Source organism: Bos indicus, chromosome 7, assembly GCF_029378745.1.
Source record: "Bos indicus isolate NIAB-ARS_2022 breed Sahiwal x Tharparkar chromosome 7, NIAB-ARS_B.indTharparkar_mat_pri_1.0, whole genome shotgun sequence".
In the NCBI taxonomy this organism is placed as follows: domain Eukaryota; kingdom Metazoa; phylum Chordata; class Mammalia; order Artiodactyla; family Bovidae; genus Bos; species Bos indicus.
In genome coordinates this window covers 45,990,628-46,013,481 of record NC_091766.1, presented here as the reverse complement: position 1 = coordinate 46,013,481, position 22,854 = coordinate 45,990,628, and the positions used below count along the sequence as shown (strand labels likewise).

Below are 22,854 nucleotides of genomic sequence, written 5' to 3'. Positions count from 1 at the left end.
AACATTTTTCATACCGAATCCTCACATATTCTTTATTCCATAATAAGTGAAATCGTGAAAACAGACTAATATCCAAAACGCATTATTTCCATATATTGAAGACAATTAGGATTTTCTTAAATTCTGCAACTCTAGGCTTTATAGTAATCCTGGTGATATCTGAGAGAGTAACTCTGAGTTCTAGTTTTCCAAAGGGGTTAGAACTTTTTAATTCCACATTTTTTTCCCTCCAAAAGAATTTGTTAATGCAAATTTAGAATTTCTTTTTAAAGGTCTGAGGTTCAACATCATGAACTTCTATAAGCTTATGCCGTATCTGGAAGAGGACAAGGTCAAGAAAAATAATCATAACTAAATGTTTCACCTATCGTGTGACTTGACAGTATGCACTTATATATCAGTTTGGCCATAAAGAGCCAGAAAGGTGAGACCACTGATACTGCAGTGGGGACATGGACAGTTTTTACACTTTTCTTTCCATATTTCTACTTGGACTCCTGCTCAAATTAAATTATAAGTTGCTACAGAAAAAAAAGGACCTTCAACTATCTGCAACTGGTAATATTGCAGATACATCAGGGATCTTTACCTAGTAACAGAAATGCAGAGCTGGCCTAAGAGTATAGCATATGTTTCAATAAGTAATGTGTGAGATGCTGCTATATTCCAAGCCAAATGCCTCACTCCGGAGAGATTTTATTAAGGTTTTCGGGTAGTTACAACACCTAAACTGAGTACAATGTTAAGACATTCCCTCTACCTCTCAATACACATTCATTTGGTCTCTTTCTCTTTATATTTACACATATATTTTTTTAAAAGATTAACTTCAGTTTTTTATGCCAGAGCAGAAAGCATAAAAAAACCCAACAGATTCTGATTCTTATATAAAACTATGTACCAAAATGTGAAGAACTGGAGGCTCCAGACTCAATTCTAAGAGGAAAAGGATTCTCATGGATCACATTGGGCTAGCCACTCAGAATTTATGCCTGCTATAAGAACTCAGCATCTGTCATCTATAAATGACCAAAATGGGGCTAAATAAATAAAACATAGTTGTTTACCCTGAATTTTATTTCAATTACCATTTTCCCCTCAACTTCTATCTCAAACAAGTGCTAAGTTATCTGCCACTTAAGGACATTAGCTGGTGGTTTTATAAAGCAAAGCAAGGCATCATAGGAAAAAGAGGTCACACAAAACCAAGTTATAACTTAGAGGCTTTGCTCTCTAGGCTATGATTTTTAAGGTGCTGGTGAATTACTTGGAAGTGGACTCCACAGCTGGCTTCATGGGATTTATAAACCCCAGGCATTCAAGAGCTGGTTCTGCTCAAACAAACAAAAACTTCTTTGCATGCAGGATCTGCCTCCTTCAAAAGAACTGCAGTCTGACTCCCAGCTGAACACCTTGGCATACCGACAAGGCTGGTAAGATACAAAATATATCAGATAATAAAGTGTCTGAAAGGAGTTGGAGAGAATCTAGCCATTATAATTTCATTCTGTATTCCCACTGTTTAAGAATGAGCGTCACTGTGATAAAACACCAACTGGCACATGCACCGTTTCACCTACAGCCTATCTCATGCCAAATACAAACACCATCAAAGATTAGGAGGCTTCTTTAGGAAGGTATTTTTGGATAGAACTATGTATTTTGGGTTGTGAGAATTTTTTAATAGAGTATAATACTTCTCTCACATGCCTAGCAATGTAAACAAAATTAGATATGCAGCAATAAACATCAGCAAAGATAATTTTAGGAAAATGCAGGCTAACTTTATTTTATAAGGAATTTAAAAAACATGAGCAAATATTGATATTGCATTTTTTAAAAAAACAAATTAATCTGTACGTCATTCAAGTTTTAAAAATCAAAGAGTCAATGTGACACTAAAAAATGTAGTAACAAAGAAATGTGCTTCATTTTAACAAAATACTATCAGTGGCTTATGACAACTAGATGTACAAACATAAAGGTAATAATACTAAAATGATGTAAAACTCTGAATCTCAAAGTGATGGAGCAGGCTGAAGGGAGCACCAATTGCCATCACTGTGGGCCTGTGACATAGTCTATCAAAGGAAACAAACTATCACTAAGTAATAAAAATAAGGATATAAATAAATGGGGGTGGAGGAGCCCAAGATGCCTAAAATTTTAGAGAAAATGGTTTATTTGATTCTATTGTTACACGTGTTTTATCTGTTTTCTTCCTCAAGTAAAAAAGTGGATATGTGAGAGATTCAAGAATATACCTGAGATTTTCAGTAACGATAACTTCAGATTGAGGAAATCATGACTGATACCTCCTGTCACTTTAACCATTTAATATACTATTGAAATGATTTAACAGCTATAATATGCTTTGGGTTTTTTCATTTTTAAAAGCTCTAAGTCAAAGCTACTTAAAGGAACTTCTGTATCTTTTAAGAAATACAACTATTTAATTCCTGAAAATTTTATTTTTTCAAAGAGTGACAACCATATCAAGTTCTAACACACCAGGACTCTTGAACATTAGGTGATCCAATTATCACAATTTAAATTAGGATACTCAGGAAATATATATCAAGGTTCAAAAATATAATTTATGATTCTTTATAAACTAAATTTCACTGAGAAATGCTTAAATTCTAAGTCTAAAATGTGGGTGCCATGCTTTAAAAAAAAAAAAAAAAAAGAAAATTCACAACCTACTCAATAATCCTGAAGAAAAATCAGATTGGTAGGGTGTTTATATTATACAGATGTATAAACGAACACTTTAAAGGGGAAAAAACAATTATATTCATATTTACAGGTGACAAATCACTTTCACTTCAGGAAGATTAGAAAAGAGCTAGTAGCTAGGCACAGAGCCAGAGGTTGTGAAGGGAACCTAAAAGCAGTCAATACTAAAATTCTTAGCAGTTAGTAAAGGAATGCAAAAACTTCTTATACTACAAAACTTTAACTTTACATAACCAAAAAGCAGTCCAACTATGACCCTTATAAGATGATAAAAATTGAAACAAAAACTTTGAATCCATTTTGTAAAAATTCTATTGTAACATTCTTATATCCAGTTCATATTGTTCTACTGGAGTCAAGTAAGATTTAAGCTCAAGGTAGAGACACAAAATTAGAGAATTTCACCTTTTCTGAGGAGATGATCACAGTTTCATTGTAAGAAGATAAGGTGAACAACCCCTTAGCAACTTTTATACTTTATTATCTTCAATGGAAAGTTCAAATATTTTAATTGTCTTAAACTTCTGGAATATTACCCAGATAGTTAAAATATTGATATTTAAGTTTTACATTAAAGGACACTTTAATGAAAACAGGCCTGCTTTAAATAGAGTTTGATAATTCAAGGGGTACTTACAGAAAGAAGATTTGTTAACAAATACTGGTTTCTTATACTTAAAAAAAAAAATCAGCAAGACAGAGTTTTAAAAATCTTAATTTAAAATACATTGTAAACTGAAGACAACAACTGCCACATTTATCACAGACCAGCACAGGTAAAAGTTTTTCCCAGATGTTTTATAAGACTTTGTATCTTCCTTTATTTGTTGGTTGGTATGAATTTTGCTACAGGAAAAAATAAAAGGTATATGATTAGTAAAAGGGAAAAAAAAAATATGCTAAGTAATTTCCTTTACAAACTTATACAAATATCATATATTTAAAATAAAGATATTATTTAGTGAGAAAGAAAGAACTATTTAACAATCATTTCTCTGTGTTCACTCAACTACTCCTTAACAAGGGTTCTGAACCAACTTAATGGTGGTAGCATTCTTTTTCTATCACTCCTCGGTAAAAGTCACTTGACTTAAAGTTTGTTTTTATTCTTTCCTCTTGCTTTGTTTACATTCCATTCTTTAAATTATTTTTATCCATCCAAAGAAATGTTCTGTAAGGGAAATTTTAGAAAAGCCCTAAAAAACACATTCTTTGTAAAGTTTCATTTCAAAGGATCCTCATCCCAACATACACACTGTAGGGAGAATTTACAAGAAGGTGTCTGCATCCTTTGGAAAGGTGGTCTATAAAAGGTCCATATCCAAAATCAAATTAAGTCCATACCTAAGTTTAAAACACTGACAAACACGTAAGTTTAAAAACAGTGACAAAAATGTAGAGAAACTGAAATTTTCATACACTGCCAAAAGCAATGTAAACTGGTATAACTACTCTGAAAAATTATTTAGCAATACCAACTTAAAGCTAAACTATACATACCCTGTAACTAGCGATTCTACTTTACGGCATTTACTCAAAAGAAAAATATACTGAAGTGTACTACAGAGACGTGGAAGAATGTTCAGAGAAGCGTTATTCATAAAAACTCAAAACTAAAATGACCTCAAAATCTAAAACATAAATTAACTGTGGTAAATCCACAGGCTTAACTACTATATAGCCACAAAAATAACTGCTATATGTAAAAACATGGGTTGATTTCCTCAAGGTCATGTTGAGAGAAAGAACTTAAGATACAAAAGAGCCCACAGCATTTGATTCCACTTATATGGAGTTCAAAACTAGGCAAAACTAATCTATGATGTTGAAAGTCAGAAAGTCCCATTTGGGGGCGATGAATAACAACAAGGAGGAACATGAGCAGGGTTTCTGGGAGCCTGGTAATGTGCTCTATTTCCTCATCTGGGCAGTGATCACACCAGTGTGCTCAGTTTGTGAAAATTCATCAAACTATATCATCTGTCTATTTTGCTGTATTTATACTAAATGCTTAAATAAAACATTTATTAGAACAAACAAGTCCTTGAGGTTTTCACTCACCAATCGGATCAGTTCTTCTTTTATAAGCCTGGTGATTTCTGCCTTCGCTTTCTGCACAGCCAGTTCATTGGCACCTGGTGAGTGAGTGGACAACATTATTCATATTACTGGAATTACACTGGATGTTTATCCACCTCATTGAGATCCAGTAGAAACACTGTAGGTGACTTTCAGGAACACTGTACTACTTGCCAAGAAAAGTCTTTCAATATCTGGTGGAATATCATCTACATTGTATCATGGCTACTTATTACTTTCAGAGTTTCAAATGTAACCACTGAGCTTAATGCTTAGAGGGTTAAGGTTAGTGAAGTACTAGTGTTATAAGTTCTTGGTATATTGGTATGCAAAGAAAAAATGATTTGCAATTTGTCCAAAATAGAAGAAAAAGGAAAAGGAAAATACACCTTCTTAGGTTCAGTTATTTAACAAACACTTATTGGATGTTTATTATGTTCTTTAAAGTCAGCAAATGTTTCAGAAATGTGTCATCTGAACAAAGTCTTAAAGCTGAAGGAGGAGCGATGACAGGGAAAGCACTATCAATCATGGCGTACAATGGTACAGATTAAGGAAGGAATGTTTAAAGACCAAAGAGTAAGAGAAGTATAGTACGGTTGAGAGAAAAAAGTGTGTGAAAGAACACAGCAAGACAGCCAAACAGATGAGGTGGGCTGGAGACACGAGTATAGTTATAAATTCAAGAAGCACCCACCATGTGTGGCATACCGTATGAGATTCATTATATGAAGTACTCATCTATGCTCTGTGTGATCCTGTAGGCTACTAGAAAAACAAACTTGGAACGATATTACAGCAAGATGAGTACATTAGGAAGTAGTCTTATCAGAGGAACTTTTAAATATCATTTCTTCCAAGAATCTTTCCCTAACTTCTCCAGGTGGCGTTAAATGTTTCTTCCCTCAGTGCTCTCACAGGATTGTGTTCATATATCGTGAATGCACATTTTTGAGGTAGAATGAATAAAATATTTTTTCTGATTAGATGTGAACAGTGAAAAACAAAGTAAGATGCTAAGAGTTGAGTCACAAGTAAAGAAACTAAAATGTAATAAAGGAGATACTGAATCCAAGAGGAAGAGCAGGTGTTATTATTAGCAGTGATGGTGGTTAATTGACATCATTGTAGCGGAAGTGCTCATGGGACACACCAAGTTGGAAACGTCAGTAAGACTAATGGCAACAGGGAGCAAAAGTAGAGGAAATGGAGATTAGAGCTCCATCAAGGATAGGTGTGGAAGGATTTGAAGGCAGGGGACAATGCCAGGAGGTAGGCAAGTCTAGAGTGGGAACTCGGTGCACACCTATAAAAGGAAAAGCGCTGGAACAAAGAAGTAGACCAGAGATAAGTACTAGGAGTGAGAGAATGTCAGAAAAAAGAACTGGGGTTGTAATGTAGAGAACTATGTTTTTATTATTTCTGTAAGAAAAATCAAATATGGAAAACAATTCACAAGAAATGGGAAAATTCTCCCCTTTATTAGATACGATTAACTTTTTCAAACCCACAGAGAATAGAGAAGGAGAAAGGGAGGAGCTGGGGGGAGAAGAGGAGGAAAACAGAGGATGAGGAGAAGGAAGAGGAAGAAACAGTTTAACAACAGGAAGAAAAGAGACATGCTTATGGCTATGAATCTAATCTAAGCCCCACACCTCCACCAGCCATTGACCACAGCATTTTAAAGCTGTGGGTGCTGGAAGGGAAGAGAGGTGGATGCATGTGAAGCCAAGGGTAGAATCAAGAACTGAGCCAGAATCAAAAGTATAAAAAAACCCCAAATTCAGAAGGAAAATATGCTACTTGGCATGAGTTGGTGTGTAGCTTGACACTCTGTGCTGTTTTAAAAAGAAGGAAAATGATACTCTCACCCAGCTCAAAGCAGAAGAGCAATTTTCCTGTGTTAGTTAGAACCTGACCATTTGGACCGGTTTAAATTTTTGACTTACACAGCTTCTTTAGGTAATGGGTTACATATGTTTATAAGCTGTCATGAAAAAGAGGCATTTCCTTTCATTGGTCCCAAAACAACTCTGGCTGCTTTTAAGGGATTCTCCACCAGTAAAAAGAGAGGGTCACACAACAGGCTATAAATTATACAGGCTGGCTAGGCACGTATGTTCTTCCTGTTCTCCTTCCCACTGCCTGGTGGGAGGCCTGGAGCTGCTGAGCCACACTGAGCCTCTAAGGAGCCAGGCAGTGGGGTCCCTCCAATTACAGAACTAGAAACAGATGACACTAGGCTCCTTGCAACACCTGCTTTCATCCCATTAGTGTTCAGTCGATTTGGTTGGAGTTTCAAAAACTAAAAGATCATTTAAATCTAATCTATGAAAATTCTCAAAGCTTTAGATCATTTTAATTACCCATCTCCAGCCCTTATTTAGCATCTAGAATTCTCAAGATTCATTCTTAACAAGGTTATCTTGTTACTGGGAGGGAAAGACCTGCTTAGATTATAAAAATTAGATGTTACTTCCTAAGTACAAGTTCACAGTGGAAAGCACCCAGAACCATTGTAGGTAGATAGAAAAGTTGGCAGAAGCTGACGGCTTCTCATTTCACTTCATTTGGTAGTACAGTAGATGTGTTCTGGTAGTTATATACAAATTAAACCTAGCATACATTAATTATACTACATTAAATAAGCATAATTACCTTTAAAAAATTAGAGGAATCTTTTTCAAAGCAAAAAATAATCTCTCTGATTTACCTCTTTAAAACAATGTCACTTAAAATACTGATTTTGAAATCTTAGAGATACTTAAAATATTGTATATTACAAAAAAAAAATAAAATACTGGTTTTGCTTAAATGACACCTATCATATTCAAGCTGAATAAACAAGGATGACTCCATGTTTACCAAGGTTTTATCATCAGATTTCACTGAATGACATCTTGTATGGCCTAATAATACAACTGTAAGAGAAAGCTGTCTAGTAGCACAGAAAGATGTCAGTGTAATTTCTTCTCCTTGAACATCACAATGCCAGCAATCCCCATTTTACCTTGCAATAAGGAACAGTGTCACATGATTCAAAAACACACTGAGTCACTGGCAGGGCAAAAGTCTTTCAGGATATATAAAAGGGTACTATTTAAAAACCTGACCTGAAATATCAATACATATGATCCAGCTTCCCAAAGTCACAATCACAAACCAAAAAATGCAATTTGTCTAGTTCTGGACCTACTTTCTTTGTACATCAGTTGAAATATGTATGGATCTTCCTGTACAGTAACGGTAGATTATTAACAACATGGAAAACATACAGGCTGTATCTGAGTTTTATACCTTTACTGCAATTCATCATTATTAATTTTAAAAGGTACTGTGTATGTGTATGATTCAATGGACTAGGCTGGTGTTTGAGATTGTACAGGGTGTGGGGGTAGCGTCATTGTAGCCATCTAAGCAGGAGGTAGGCAGACTCCAGATTTACATGACACGTGGAATAAGCTACTTCACAGCTCCCATACCAGTATTCAATAAACATTTAGTTCATGAAATAAATGAAATGGAGCTGTGACTGGTCTATTCTTAAGAATCTATTATAAAGATGTTAAAATTAAATATAGAAGAAAGGAGATAAGTTGTCCTACTATGTTATAGATAATACATTAGGAAAAAAATCAAAATAGAAACTGTCTTTTGAATTCACTTATGAATGTATGAAATAAGGTTAAAAAGCATACCTGATCACTCTTAGATAACACATTACTTATAGCCTTTGAGCTGTGGTATTAATTGTCCTATTTTTCTAAAAATGGCATGTATGAATTTACAGGCATAAAATTAGAGGCAATATCTGCTTGGGTAAACAAGCATTAAGGGGATTAATATAGTTGATTTACTTTCTAACCTTAACTTTGGCCAGAATATTCTACTTACCAGAAGCATAAGGACTTAATGGACTAGTCCCCAAAATACATGTGTTCTTTTAGTCATTTTCAAATTTGACCAAATTGTCAAAAATGAAAGAGTCCCCAGCAAAGATCACTCACATCTCTATATACTAAACTCCTAAATAAAGACAACAAATGATAGGTCAAACTTTTTAACAGGTGTTCCTTATTTTCAGTCCTCTCTAGAACTGACCTCATATTCTCTTTGGGTCTATTACATCTATTATCAACTTTGATCAAACTCAAGATGGAAACCGAACCAACAGTACATACTTTCAATTGCCAAGTAAATTTTCCGCTCTCCTTCCTTGGGCTCTTTGCCAGGTGGGAAGTACGTTCCTCTGATTGTAATTGCAGCTTCAGAATATTCACTGATTCTCTGCAGAGCTTCCTTAGAGGTAACTTTCCACCTAGCAGTCTAGGAAACAAAAGAGTTGGGGAAGAAGAAACCTCTTTTCAGTTCAGTTCAGTTGCTCAGTCGTGCTGACTCTTTGCGACCCTGAGGTCCTAAAAGAATAGGTTAGCTAAATCATGTTATTGTCAATATTAAAATTTTAATCAACACCTTCATCATAAATTCATTTAGATTCTAATGTACCTAGAATGTAATCATAAAAATGAAATTTTCAGTGTTGTCTCCCCATCTAGATAAAAAGTAAAGCAGCCATTAAAATGTTCACGGTTTTCTCTTTTTATTTATTTACTTGGCTATGTCAGGTCATAGCTGCAGCTTGAGGGCTTAGGTACCCCGGAGGATGTGGAATCTTAGTTCCCTGACCAGGAATCGAACCCGCATCCCCTGCATTGGAAGGCAGATTGCTAACTACTGGACCATCAGGGAAGCCCCTTCATAGGTTTTAAATAACATATTTTCACTCCTAAAAACAGGGTTTCTACTCAATTAAAAAGTTTAAATCTGCTACTTGCCTGTGGGAAGTCATTGATCTCTAATTCTTCCTCATATCTCTTAAAAGATTCATTCTGTCCACCATCCTGTCTCTCCTCTTCTTGTTTCTCCAAAGGCACATAGTTGAGCTTGGCATTTATCTTTTCAGCAAGTTGCTCTGCAATGGTTTTTGCAGATACAGTGGGAGCCAGGATGGTGCCACCTCTGAGAATGGCATTGGTGGCCTGTTGCATTACATCCTGCAGTTAAAGAAGACCTACAGTCAAATCTCAAATGAGGACAGAGACGAGACCAAAGATCCCACCACAAACTCTTCTCTGGAAAGCACTAACTAAAAGCATCTTTCTTATGTAGAGTCTGACCCACAGGACAATTTAACAGCATATATTTATAACAGAGAGTTTAATATATCTGCCTTACTTGATACGAAAACTAAACACCCAACTCTATATTAAAAAATTCTACTGAATCATAGATCATTAGGTAACTCTTGATATCAAATATAGTATAATATGTCTAAAATCATTTACATACCTTGTGGCTACTATGGGTTTCCTCTGAATCAGTATGTTTGCCTACTACTACCACTGAACTCCTCTTCCCCTCATGGACAAACCCAACATTCTATAAATTATAGTAAATGTCTTTATACAACATACTCTTTTTTTACATTTGAAATTAATTTTGATGCACGATACTGGATGCTTGGGGCTAGTGCACTGGGACGACCCAGAGGGATGGTATGGGGAGGGAGGAGGGAGGAGGGTTCAGGATGGGGAACACATGTATACCTGTGGCAGATTCATTTTGATATTTGGCAAAACTAATACAATTTGTAAAGTTTAAAAATAAAATAAAATTTAAAACAATAAAAAAAAAGAAATTAATTTTACTATGTACTTAAACAGTGAAAAGTTACAGCCATATGATTTCACAAGAGTTACCAGTAACAATAATACAAGAGAATATTAGGGTGAAGTGCTGCATCTCTGTTTTCACAAGAGGCACAGGCTTGAGTAAACACCTCATAGTAATTCACTGGTTAAAAAAGATTCAAAGACCCAAGGCTCTGAGCCTTGACTGTGGCTGCCTCATCAGGTCAGTCCACTGGCCTCTAGCTTGGTCATTCCACTCGGGCACTACAGACCGGAACCCGTACACAACTACTGGACACAGGGCCATGCAGGTCCTCAACCACTCAAAATCTTAAAAACACTGTCAACATTAACCAACTGTTCTTTGGGAATGCTATGAAAATTTAACCTTGATTAAAAAGTAAGTTAAACAAAATGCTGGAGAGAGTTAAACAAAATGTGGGAGAAGGGAACCCTCCTACACTGTTGGTGCAAATGTAAACTGATGCAGCCACTATGAAGAACAGTATGGAGGTTCCTTAAAAAACTAAAAACATAGCTACCATAACCCTACAATCCCACTCCTAGGCATATTTCCAGAGAAAACCATGACCAGAAAAGATACATGCACCCCAATGTTCACTGCAGTGCATTTTACAATAGCCAAGACATGGAAGTAACCTAACTGTCCATCAAGAGAGGAATGGATAAAGAAGATGTGGTACATATGTACAATGGAATATTACTCAGCCATTAAAAAGAATGGAATAATGCAATCTGCAGCAACATGGATGGACCTAGAGTGTCACGTTGAGGAAGTCAGTCAGACAGAGGAGAAATACCATGATATCCCTTAATGTGGAATCTAAAAAGAAAAGATGCAAACGAACGAACTTATACAACAGAAACAGACTCACAGACTTCTGAGAATGAACTTATAGTTGCAGGGGGTAAGGGGAGAATGGATAGTTAGGAGTCTGGGATTGACGTGTACACACTGCTATATTTAAAATGGATAGCCAACAAGGACATGCTGTAAAGCACATTCAGCTCAATGTTATGTGGTAGCCTGGATGGAAGGGAAATCTGGGGGAGAATGGATACATGCATATATATGGCTGAATCCCTTTGCTGTTCACCTGAGACTATCATAACATTGTTTGTTAACTGGCTATATCCCAGTAGAAAATAAAAGGTTAAAAAAAAAAAGAAAAGAATACATGTATGTGTGTGTGTATATGTGTAACTGAATCACTTGGTTGTACAACAGAAACTAACGCAACATTGTAAATCAACTACAAAAAAAATGAAGTTAGCCAAAAAACTCCCAAGAGAAAGAAGGCAAGTAAAATATTTAACGGTTTCCCATTGTCTAAACGCGTGTTAGTTTGAGTTATATAACTGGGTGTCTGTACTTCCACAGCATTGTTTGTTTGCTCAATAATCCTCCAGTAAACAGAGTAAGAAAGAAAAAGAGAGTTCTTTCTTTGGGATTTTGGTAAGGTCACTCAGAATACTATTCTATAAAATTATCTATGGTTAACAGGCCTTCCAGAATAGGCATTAAGACCTCAGTTAACCATGCTAGAGAAATCAACCAAGGTGAATAATTAGAGAATTCTGTATTCAAATGTTAAATGTTTATTACCTCAAAATCTAAAACAACTTCTTGTTCACTTGTGCTGATATAATTTAAAAAGCATTTAAATCAAATAACTTACAAAAAGTACTAAGACTCGGAACGAATTACTTAATACCTGAGACTCAATGCCCAAATTCTTCTGAGCATTGATTCTAAGAGCCAATCTCTTGGCAATTTCCAGTTTCTCAGCATTTCCTGCAGTGGGAGCAGGAACACTAGATGTTCCAGGAGCCGCCATATCCTTCACTCTCTTCTTTGAATTAAACATGCTTTCAATTTGCTCATCAATCTAAACAAGAAAAAAAGCATTAGTAAAAATCTAATTAAAATACCAATTTAGAGAGGGTGAGAAGGAGGGGAGGTGTAAGTAGGGGAGAGGTGAGGGGAGGACAGGGGGGAAGGGGAGGGAGGAAGGAAAGAAAGAAACAGAGACACAGTGCTGCAAGAACCACTTCAGCAGACTCCTGAGTAGTCCAGAAAATACACGAACTGTCAAGACAGAGCAGCCAATTGGATGCAGCCAAGTTGCTCTGGGGCCCAGGCCTTGAGGCCAAATTATGTACACTGCAATCAAAGAGGCTGGAAGAAGGGCAATAACTCAAGATCAGTGGACAACTAAAAATACAGCCAATGGTTACCAGGGGAAATGATACATGTTCTCAAGGCAGGGCTCCTAAAATTCTTTTCAACTCCAAAAACGCAATTGGGTTTACAAAAAAAAACTGAGTAAGAGAATCAGGGAGAAAAACCTTTATTGTTTTATTTCTTTGAACCCAGGAAGGAAAGGCATGAAGGTGGGTTTCCCCATGAAATCAAGAACAATGCTGACAATCCTGGCTCTCCAGGAGTCATGTGAGTCCTACTGCCACCGCGTAATCCTCAGCTTAGCCACTTGTATCTCATGAGCTATAGCATTTCCTTTTAAAAATGTCTTTTGCCCCAAAATGAATACTAACACTACCAAGTAAAGAATGCAAATCCCTTCATATGCAGGAATTAGACGAATATTTCAAATCCCAAATACAAATAAAAACTTTTTCAGGGTTTAAAATTAACTTGGTTAATTTAGAAAGAACTTTTACTGAAATGGAAACAGACAACTCACCTTCTTTTTAAAGCATTTGTTATCTAATAAGGTGTTTGAGCTATCAACTACTTTTAAACTAACGTTTAATTTAGTAACACTCTTTTAAACAGCATACATGACATTAAAATCCGAAACAAATGCATAAAATTAGGAATGGGGAATGCACACAGTGTTAGGTAACAGGGATAACTTTACTTTTGACTTTATTCATTTTAGTATTGCTCTAATCTTTAATTAATTTAATTTTTTATTTAATAAATTATTCTAATTTATTGACAGCCTGGATAGTTCAGTTGGTAGAGAGCATCAGACTTTTAACCTGATGGTTCAAGGTTCCAGAGTTCAAGTCCCTGTTCAGGTAGAATCTTATTTGAGCTTCCCTGGTGGCTCAGATGGTAAAGAATCCACCTGCAATGCAGGAGACCTGGGTTCAATCCCTGGGTTGGGAAGATCCCCTGGAGGAGGTCATGGCAACCTGCTCCAGTATTCTTGCCCGGATGGAGAATCCCCATGGACAGAGGAGCCTGGCAGGCTACAGTCCATGGGGTCTCAAAGGGTGGGACATGAATGAGCGATTAAGCACAAAACTTTTTACAACTGCTCTAATTTTTTAATGAAAATTATAATAATATTTTAACAAAAGGGAGAAAATTAATGTTTTATTATGAGATTTTTAAAAAATGTTTAAATAACAAAAAAAAACTGAAATGGCTTTAAAAACAAAGCCAAAAATTCTTCAATACTCTTCCCTTCATGAAGTGGAGCCTCTCCTTAAATGTAGGCTGGACTTAACTGACTTGCTTCTAATAGACAAAATAAAGTGGAAAAGCCAGTATATAACTTCAGAGACTAATCATAACAGGTACTAAGGATTCTTCTTTGCTCTCTCTTGGATCACTCAATCTGGGGAGCCAGCTGCCATGTTGTAAGAACACAAATGCAGAGTAAAGAACAGAGGCATCCCACCAACAGTGAAATCAGTGAGCCATTCTGGAAGAAGATGGGCCTGCATCAGTGAAGCCTTCTGATAACTGCAGCCTGGAACAACGGCTTGACGGCAACCTCATGAGACCCCAAGTAAGACCTGGCTAGACTGTTCCTGATTTCCTAACCCTCAGGAATAGTAGGTAATAAATGTTTACTGTAACCCACTAAGCTTTGGACTGATCTATTATACCATAACAGATACCTAAATACATTGACTTAGCTGAATTTTAAGCCAATATGGTATACTAGTAAAAAAAAAAAAAAAAAGGCCTAGAATTAATAGGAGACATTGGTTCCTGACTGTGCTTAACAGTGTGGTCATTTCCTGAAAGATTAAATTCCTAAATTCTTAAGTTGTGCTCTGAGCCAAGGTTTAATGCAGTATATTAAAAAAAAAAAATTCTGTGATCAAATATCAAATATGCTGGAAGAATTCAGAATTAAAATAAATTATTTTATTAATGTCTTTTCATATCCATTGACAGGATATCATTAATAGTGGAATATACCAGATTTTCCAAAAGTATTTTATAATGAAAACATCTCAAGCTCAAGCTCCTGGGATTAGGGTTCCACAGCATACTCCAAGAAACCCTTAACTTTCTGAGTCCTTAGGGTCTCTTTTCACTGGGTTACAAACAATGCTGTAAGCTAAGAAAATGCGCTTTCAACAGCTAGGCAAATCTGAAAAGGTTGTTATTTGTTTCTAAGCCTCAGTCTCCTCAGTTATAAAAAGGGAATGCTTTGAGTATCTCTGGCTACTGTGAGGAAGTCAATGAAATAATCCCTGTAAGGCACTTGGCACGTGAAAACAGTACCATGCCATAAATGTTCACTATCAAACCCTGGGGCGGGAAGATCCCCTGGTGAAGGAAATGGCAACCCACTTCAGTGTTCCTGTCTGTGAAATCCCATGGACAGAGGAGCCTGGTGTGCTACAGTCCATGGGGTCACAAAAGAGTAGGACACAACTTAGCAACTAAATAACAACAACAATTATTAATAAGGATATTCTATAATCAAATTGTGAAGTATTTAAAAACAATATCAGTACCAATGATGTTAAAGATACAGGGAGCCAGGCACTCTTACACACCATTAGTGTGAGTGCAAGCTGGTACTCAACTTGCAGGAGAACAATCTAACAATGTTTTAAGACCAAATTTGAATATACCCTTGGACTGAGCAATTCCATTTATACACTTAAACACTCTTCCTTAAGACTTAATCTGATAAATGTGGTAGGTTAAGTGTTCAAGGATGTGCAATGAAGTACAGTATACTCCAAATAATAACAAATATATATTCCAAGTATTTGTTTCCAAATATTCAAAAATAGGGATTTGATTGCTTATATTGTGGAACATCCATATAATGAAACATGTAGCCAAAAAACAGCATGAGAGTGAATTTCCTAAAAGGGAAGATTTCAACATAGGACTATTGTTGTAAAGAAAATTATAAAGCAGTATGACCTCATTTTTATGAAAATACAAAAATACAGGCATATGTGAATACATTTGTACACACACACACAAAAAAACTTGAGAAGCACAACCACCAAAAAGTTTCCAGTAATTTGCTACCTAAACAAGCCTAAGGTAAGACTTCCAATACCAGACGAACAATTGCTTCAACTGGTAAGAATAAGGCTTTAGGACAATACTTACATCAACCGCAGCATCCTCATCATCTGAATCTTGCAGACCAAGAGCAGCTTTTTGTAACTTCTTTCTCTCATTAGCCAAAGCTTGTTCTGTTTCATCGAACTTGAATCCCTTACCAGAGAACCCACTACTCTTTTTAATTATTTTCCCTTCCTTTCAAGGAAAAACAAGAAAGTTAATTTCATAATAAAAAACTTTAATGTTCAGAAATTTATGGCAATTAAATAGTTTTCAAGGTGGGGTATGATAATGTAACAAAAACATTTTATTTAGCATGTGAGAAAAAAATAAGAGCTCTGTATGTACACTACAAAAATACTAAGCTGAAGAGAGGATTTTGGTTCTCACTCCTTTCCTTTTCTATCTAAAAAGATAAACGAAAATAATTCTATCAAGATTTACTGGTATTAATACTCAAGGTTTAGAATACAGTGAATTGTATAAAAATAAGAAAAGCTATATTAACAACAACAACAAAAAAACTCACAGCTTTCTGTTGATCTTTGAAATCGCTCCAGAGTTTCTCTAGATCAGGTGGCACTGCAGTCCCTGACAGTTCCAGGGCTTTAATTATGTCTCCAGCATACCGAGCTTGATCTTCTGTGATAAAAGTGTATGCATAGCCCTAGTAAACAATGAAAAAGTGGTACTATTAAACACTACAAGATGAATCCTCCTTAGAAAACAAATAAGATGAAATCTGAGTTACCTAATATACCCTCTTTAAGACAACTCCACTACTCCACTAAAAAGAATTTTAAAGGTGACAATACAGACTTACTAAATTCCTTAATATCTAAGTTTAACATTTATTGTAAAAATAAGTTAGAAAATTTCTAACTCCTTTATGCATAAAGGGAAATTAGATAAGTTGATGATTTTTACATAAATGTACAACTGCATTGTAATTATTAATTTTAACACATCTTATTTTTCCCTTTTTGCTTGCATTCTTTTCTTCTGCTACCTACTGTACCCCTCTACCCCAGCTAACCTGCTATTAACTTCCTAGAACATAGCATCCCATATTCTTTAAAGACCAATTAAAAGATATAAAAATATACACACGTGTATATCTGATATGTTTTCAAATAAAAAATGAAGTCAACTACATCAATTCCCTGCAATTCTCTAATGCCTAAGGACTCACGTATCCCCAGCAGCTTTTTGGTTCAGGTAAGAGAAAAGACTGGAGTTGTAAGCAGAGGAAAAGCAAACTACAATTAGACTGCCATCTTCATTAAATGTTCTATCCTACCAGTGAACTGTTATAAATTTTAAAACTAGCCTTAACATTTTATTTCAGGAGTACCTAGTTACCCTTCTCCAGAGGATCTTCCCAACCCAGGGATCAACCCCAAGGGAAAGGCTACCCACTCCAGTATTCCGGCCTGGAGAATTCCATGGACTGTATAGTCCATGGGGTCGCAAAGAGTCAGACATGACTGAGCAACTTTCGCTTCACTTCACTTCACCTAGTCACCAGATTTGACACCTAGCCTACTTTTACACAGCCCATGAGCTAAAGTGGTATTACATTTTTTAGGGTTGGATAGACAAATACACATAGGATGTGACAGAGACTGTATGTGACCCAAAAAGGTCACAATTTTAACTATACAAAAAATCTCCCAAATCCACAGAATAACTCAGGTTAAAAGAATAAATGCCATCACTACTTATGAGCTGTGTAACTCTGGCAAATACTGTCAGTGTGCCTCAACTTTTTTCATCTGTTTAAAGCAGTAATATTATTGATCTTAGAGGGAATTTGTGAGAATAAAACAAGATATACATAGAGCACTTAAAACAGTGGTGGGCATTTAATAAATACTCCATAAATATAACCTATTAATAATATTATTGCTTTCGTATGTAGATATGTCCATGGTTATAATACCAAATATATCACCATCAGTGCTTCCAACAAAGGAATATTCTGCTGCTTTCAAAACCAATGAGTTAAAACTATATACTCAACAGAATACAGGTGTCAAAAAAAGAAATAATATACATTTGTATGGGGCTAAAGACAGGGGTGATAGGTGATAGGTGTGGGCTGAGTATATTTTATGATCCCATATTCTTAAAAAAGTAATGAATGCTCTTGAACATATATGTGTAATGTATATACAGAAATTTTTAGGTGGGGAAAAATACCTTTCTGGGGACACAAGTGGTTAACACTATCTGCCTACATAGAACAGGTAGGTATCTGATAATTTTAATAGCACTTAAGACATGTGTATGTATATAAATGACATCAACTAATCCCCATACTCTGAAGATTCCCTGTAACTCCTATTACGTACACTGTAAAGTCCTAAAGAAACACTTATATTTTAACATAATGGAAATCAACTTTAAAAGCAATTCTTTTTACTTTGTTGCCTGCTCTTCCAGTCCGTCCTGCTCTGTGCACATAATCCTCATAATGGTTGGGGCAGCTATAGTTTACAACAAGAATCAGATGCTTCACATCGAGGCCTCGGGCAGCAACAGATGTGGCCACAAGAAGTTTGCAGGTCCCATTCTTAAAATCATTTATGATGCTATCTCTGTCATATTGATCAATGCCTGAAAATGAATTAAAGAGTTGTAAAACCACATATTCAAATTAAATTTTCCATTTTCTCTGACATTCAGAGAAAGAAGCTAAACACAGGGTAAAGAACATATCCAACTTATACTGACCATATGTCAACAACCACCATATAGAAAATAAAAATTTGCAGGGTGCTCAGAGACTTGGGGGAGTATGGATAGTTTGGGATTAAAATATACACATTACTATATGTAAAATAGAGAACCAACAAGGATCTACAGTACAGCACAGAGAACTACACTCAATATCCCGTAATAACATATAAAGGAAAAGAATCTAAAAACAAATAGGTATAATATACGACTGAATCATTTTGCTGTACACTTGAAACACAACATTGTAAAACAACTGTATTTCAATAAAAATTTTAAAAGACTAAGAAAATTCAATGGCAAGATCAAATCTGCCCTTCTTTTTTTCCCTTTCTTGTACATAAAACTAACAACTGTAGAAGCCCAATCTTAGAATCCCTAACCTACAACTGTTATGGGGGCAAAGGGGAAAAAAAAAAGGCAGGTACACCCAGCCTATAATGACAGGATTCAGATCTTTTGACTTCTCCTGCAGGTTATTTAGAGCCTTGCTACTCACAGTTTTGTTCAAAGACAAGGAGCAGCATCACATGAGAACTTGTTAGAAATGCAGAATCTCAGATTCTACTGCAAACTACTTAATCAGGTTCTGCATCCTAACCAGATAGGTGATTATCATTTACAGTGCACTGCTTAAAAAGGACCTGACTGGAATGCTCTCAAAATTTGTTACTCAAAGAGCCTCAGGATGAGTGACAAAGCAAAACATAAAATATCAAAATGCTCTATAATAAAATGTCCAGGCCACAAATATACCTTATGATGGGATACCTGGGAATCTCTAGTAATCAGAGAAGGGAATGCAATAAATTCTCAAACCTTGAAATTCATTTTTGCAGCAAGAAATATTGGAACATTTCATATAAAACCTGTGTTTAACATATACAGAACATTTAACATCTAAATATTATCAATATTAATTTATATTATCTAAAATTTTGAATGTGCTCTTCAAAGACTGAATGATAGAAAGTATTTGGATCTTATGTCAAAAAAACTAGCAGCTCAATACTACCTCTAAAACTTCACAAGAAAAATTAATGGAATGAATAATAATAAACATTAAGTTTATAATTTAAAAATGCCAAAACTTCTCCTTTAGATTAAGGTATCTCCTATGTACAACAGAGTTAGTAATTATTGGCAGCAACCATCAATCATCTTCCTTTTTAACATATCCCCAATTTTGTTATCCACCCAACAAACATTCACATATGTGAAAGTGAAAGTGAAAAGTCGCTCAGTCGTGTCCAACTTTTTGCAACCCCATGGACTATACAATTCACTGAATTCTTCAGGCCAGAACACTTGAGTGGGCAGACTTTCCCTTCTCCAGGGGATCTTCCCAACCCAGGGATCGAACCCAGATCTCCCATATTGCAGGCGGATTCTTTACCAAATGAGCTAATATCAAACCAAAGATGAGCCTAATTCAGTCTCAGGAAGTGAGTTAATGTTTAGGGTAAACGAGCCCTTCTCAAACTTCCTGTGCTCAGGTTGCCTGTGTACTTTTAAGGCAAGTAACTTGGTGGGCTATTATGGAAATACTTCTGACCTCATGAAGACCCTGAAAATCTCAGAGACCTCAGGGGTGGGAGGACAATATTTTCAGAGCCATTTGTCATTCCCATGCCTATGAATGACTCCCCTGGTAGCTGAGATGGTAAAGCGTCTGCCTACAATGCAGGAGACCCAGCTTCAATCCCTGGGCCCGGAAATCTCCTGGAGAAGAAAATAGCAACCCACTCCAGTATTCTTGCCTGGAAAATCCCATGGATGGAGGAGGCTGGTAAGCTACAGTCCATGGGGTAGCAAAGAGTCAGACATGACTGAGTGACTTCAATTCACTTCACTTCTTCACACGCCTATGAATGAATTAGGCATAAGCAAATAAAGCAATTCTGGCCGAAGAGACAGAAGAAATACAGGAAGGGGATTATAGGCAAAAAGTTTTCTTACTTACATAAAAAATATACATTTCTACCAAGATAGGGGGAAATCTTATTAGATTAACCATCCTGTGGACAGCAACTATGAATTCTAAATATAAAGAACTAACTACCTGAAGGCACCAGAGAGTGACTAAAAGCAGAGTTGACATCTGAAAGAATGCAATGGCATTGGTTAAGTTTATAGGATTTTACTTATTTTAAACTTTCTGTTTGGGAGCATGCCCTGAGAAGCCCAGGTAGTGAAGGCATGGTTTTACTGACAATAAGAAACAGAAGAAAGAAGTTAGAATAAACTCAGGACCACAAAAGAGGGGATAAATCCCAGGAAGAACAACAGAGTAGGCATATCCAATTGTGCATAAAAACACTGCCCAACTATCTGACACCTAAACTATACACACATGAAGCAGAGGTCAACCAGCCCAGCTCTGGCTACAAGAAGTTAATACCCGCTGAAATCTTTTAGATTTCAGAGCTTACCCATTACAAGAAAGTTTTAAATATGGGTCCAGCCAAGTTAATTCTCTATTTAAAAAAATAAAAAACTTTTAAGTAAAACATAAGATAATTTATACTCTACAAGGTATCATTCACAAAGGCCAGTATGCAAACCAAAATTACTACACATACAAAGAAATAGAAAAATTTAAAACAAAATTAAAAGACAATAGAAATTGACTTTAAACAACCAAGACATTATATTAATAGTCACAGATTTTAAAGCAACTATTATAATTGTGATTTAGGAAGAAAAAGTTTTACATGCTTATAATGAATGGCTTGGAAATATAATTGAGAATCAAAATATAAAGGAGAACCAACTGGAAATTCTAGAACTAAAAAAATATAAAAATTGAATTAAAAAATTCAATGAATGGACTTACTAACAGCAGATAAGAGATGGCCAAAAACACACAGTGAACTTGAAGACAGAGTCAAAGAAATTATTTAATCTTAATTAGAGAGAAAAAAGACTTAAAAACAAAGACTGAACATCAATAATGAGCATCAATGATATGTGAGACAGTATTAAAAGCTGAACATACACATTATTGGAGTCCTAAAAAGAGAGGAGAAAATAGGGCAGTAAAAATCAAGTAATCAAACAATCAAGAAATAATAGTCAAGAATTTCCCATATTAGATGCAAAACATAAATTTACAGATTCTAGAAGCTTGGTGAACCCCAATGAGTATGAATAATACCCAAGTCAACTTACCATGTGACCCAGCGATGCCATTCCTGGTTATCAACCCCAGAGAAATGGAATGTTCACATAAAAATCTGTACTTGCATATTTAATAGCAGCTCTATTCATAGTTAGATAAAACTGGAAATAACCTAAATGCCCTTCAACAGATGAAAAGATACATAAAGAGTGGTACCTCCACACACTAGATAATAAAAAGAAATGAATAATGCAACACCCTGAATGGATCTGAAAGCCATCATGCTAAGCAAAAAAAAAAAAAGCCAATTGCAAAAAGCTACATAACATATGATTGCATTTATAAACACTGTTCTAAGAGAACATCAGTGTTTCCCAGTGACTGTGTACAAGAAGATGAAAGATAATCTTAGAGTTACTCTGTATAGGGATATGACAAAAGAGTTCTGGGGGGTGTGGGAACTGTTCTATAATCTCATTATGGTGTAGTCTTTGGATAGTTAAATAACTGGAAATAGCCTGGGTGTCCAACAGAAATGACCAAAAAAACTATGACATATTTATATATTAAAGTATTACTGAGCAATACAGTGGAAGAGTTGACACATCCAACCATATGGATGAATCTCAAAAATGCATATGGAAGGTCAAAGCTGCCTGACACGAAACAGTCCCTAATGTACGGCTCCATTTATTTGAAATTCTAAAACAGGAAAAATTAATATATGTTGAGGGGAAAAAATGTAAAAAGTAGAGCAGGGACTCAGGGAAATTTCTGAGGTTATATTTTAACAGAGGTTTGGATTTCAGAACTTACATGCATTTGTCAAAACTCATCAAATGCTATACTTAGAATCTGTACATTTTGCTACAGTCCACTTAATACTTTTTTCGTTACAAAAATTTTTGAACTAGTATTAATAACATGCATATTGAAGTGAAATGTGCTGACATACAACTTATTCTAAAATGTACCAAAAAACTAAGAAAAATTGAGGGGTTTATAGGACAGATGGATAAAGATGTGATAAATAAATATAACAAAATGTTAATTGTAGAATCTAGTATTAGATATTTCAGGGTGCTCACTATCTAGTTTTCTCAGATTTTCGGTGTTTGAAAATTTTGGTGATAAAAATGGAGGGGAAAAAAGATATATGGAAAACA

At 35.5% G+C, this 22,854-nt stretch overlaps 1 protein-coding gene across 2 annotated transcripts in view; it reads right to left on the bottom strand.

The window, feature by feature from the left end:
* Positions 1–2,451: 2,451 nt before the first annotated feature.
* The window catches only part of DDX46 (DEAD-box helicase 46), a 52,311-nt gene continuing 31,908 nt past the window's right edge, over positions 2,452–22,854 (bottom strand). Inside the window, exons 16-23 of one of the 2 annotated variants that reach the window (XM_019964938.2) lie at positions 18,254–18,447; positions 16,358–16,495; positions 15,874–16,023; positions 12,242–12,418; positions 9,654–9,872; positions 9,000–9,144; positions 4,801–4,874; positions 2,452–3,585 (exon numbers count right to left, since the gene is read on the bottom strand). In XM_019964938.2, coding sequence (XP_019820497.1) covers positions 3,538–3,585; positions 4,801–4,874; positions 9,000–9,144; positions 9,654–9,872; positions 12,242–12,418; positions 15,874–16,023; positions 16,358–16,495; positions 18,254–18,447 — 1,145 coding nt within the window. In that variant the 3' untranslated portion in view covers positions 2,452–3,537. The remainder of the gene's footprint in view (positions 3,586–4,800; positions 4,875–8,999; positions 9,145–9,653; positions 9,873–12,241; positions 12,419–15,873; positions 16,024–16,357; positions 16,496–18,253; positions 18,448–22,854) is intronic. The other variant, XM_019964939.2, reaches the window with a different exon arrangement.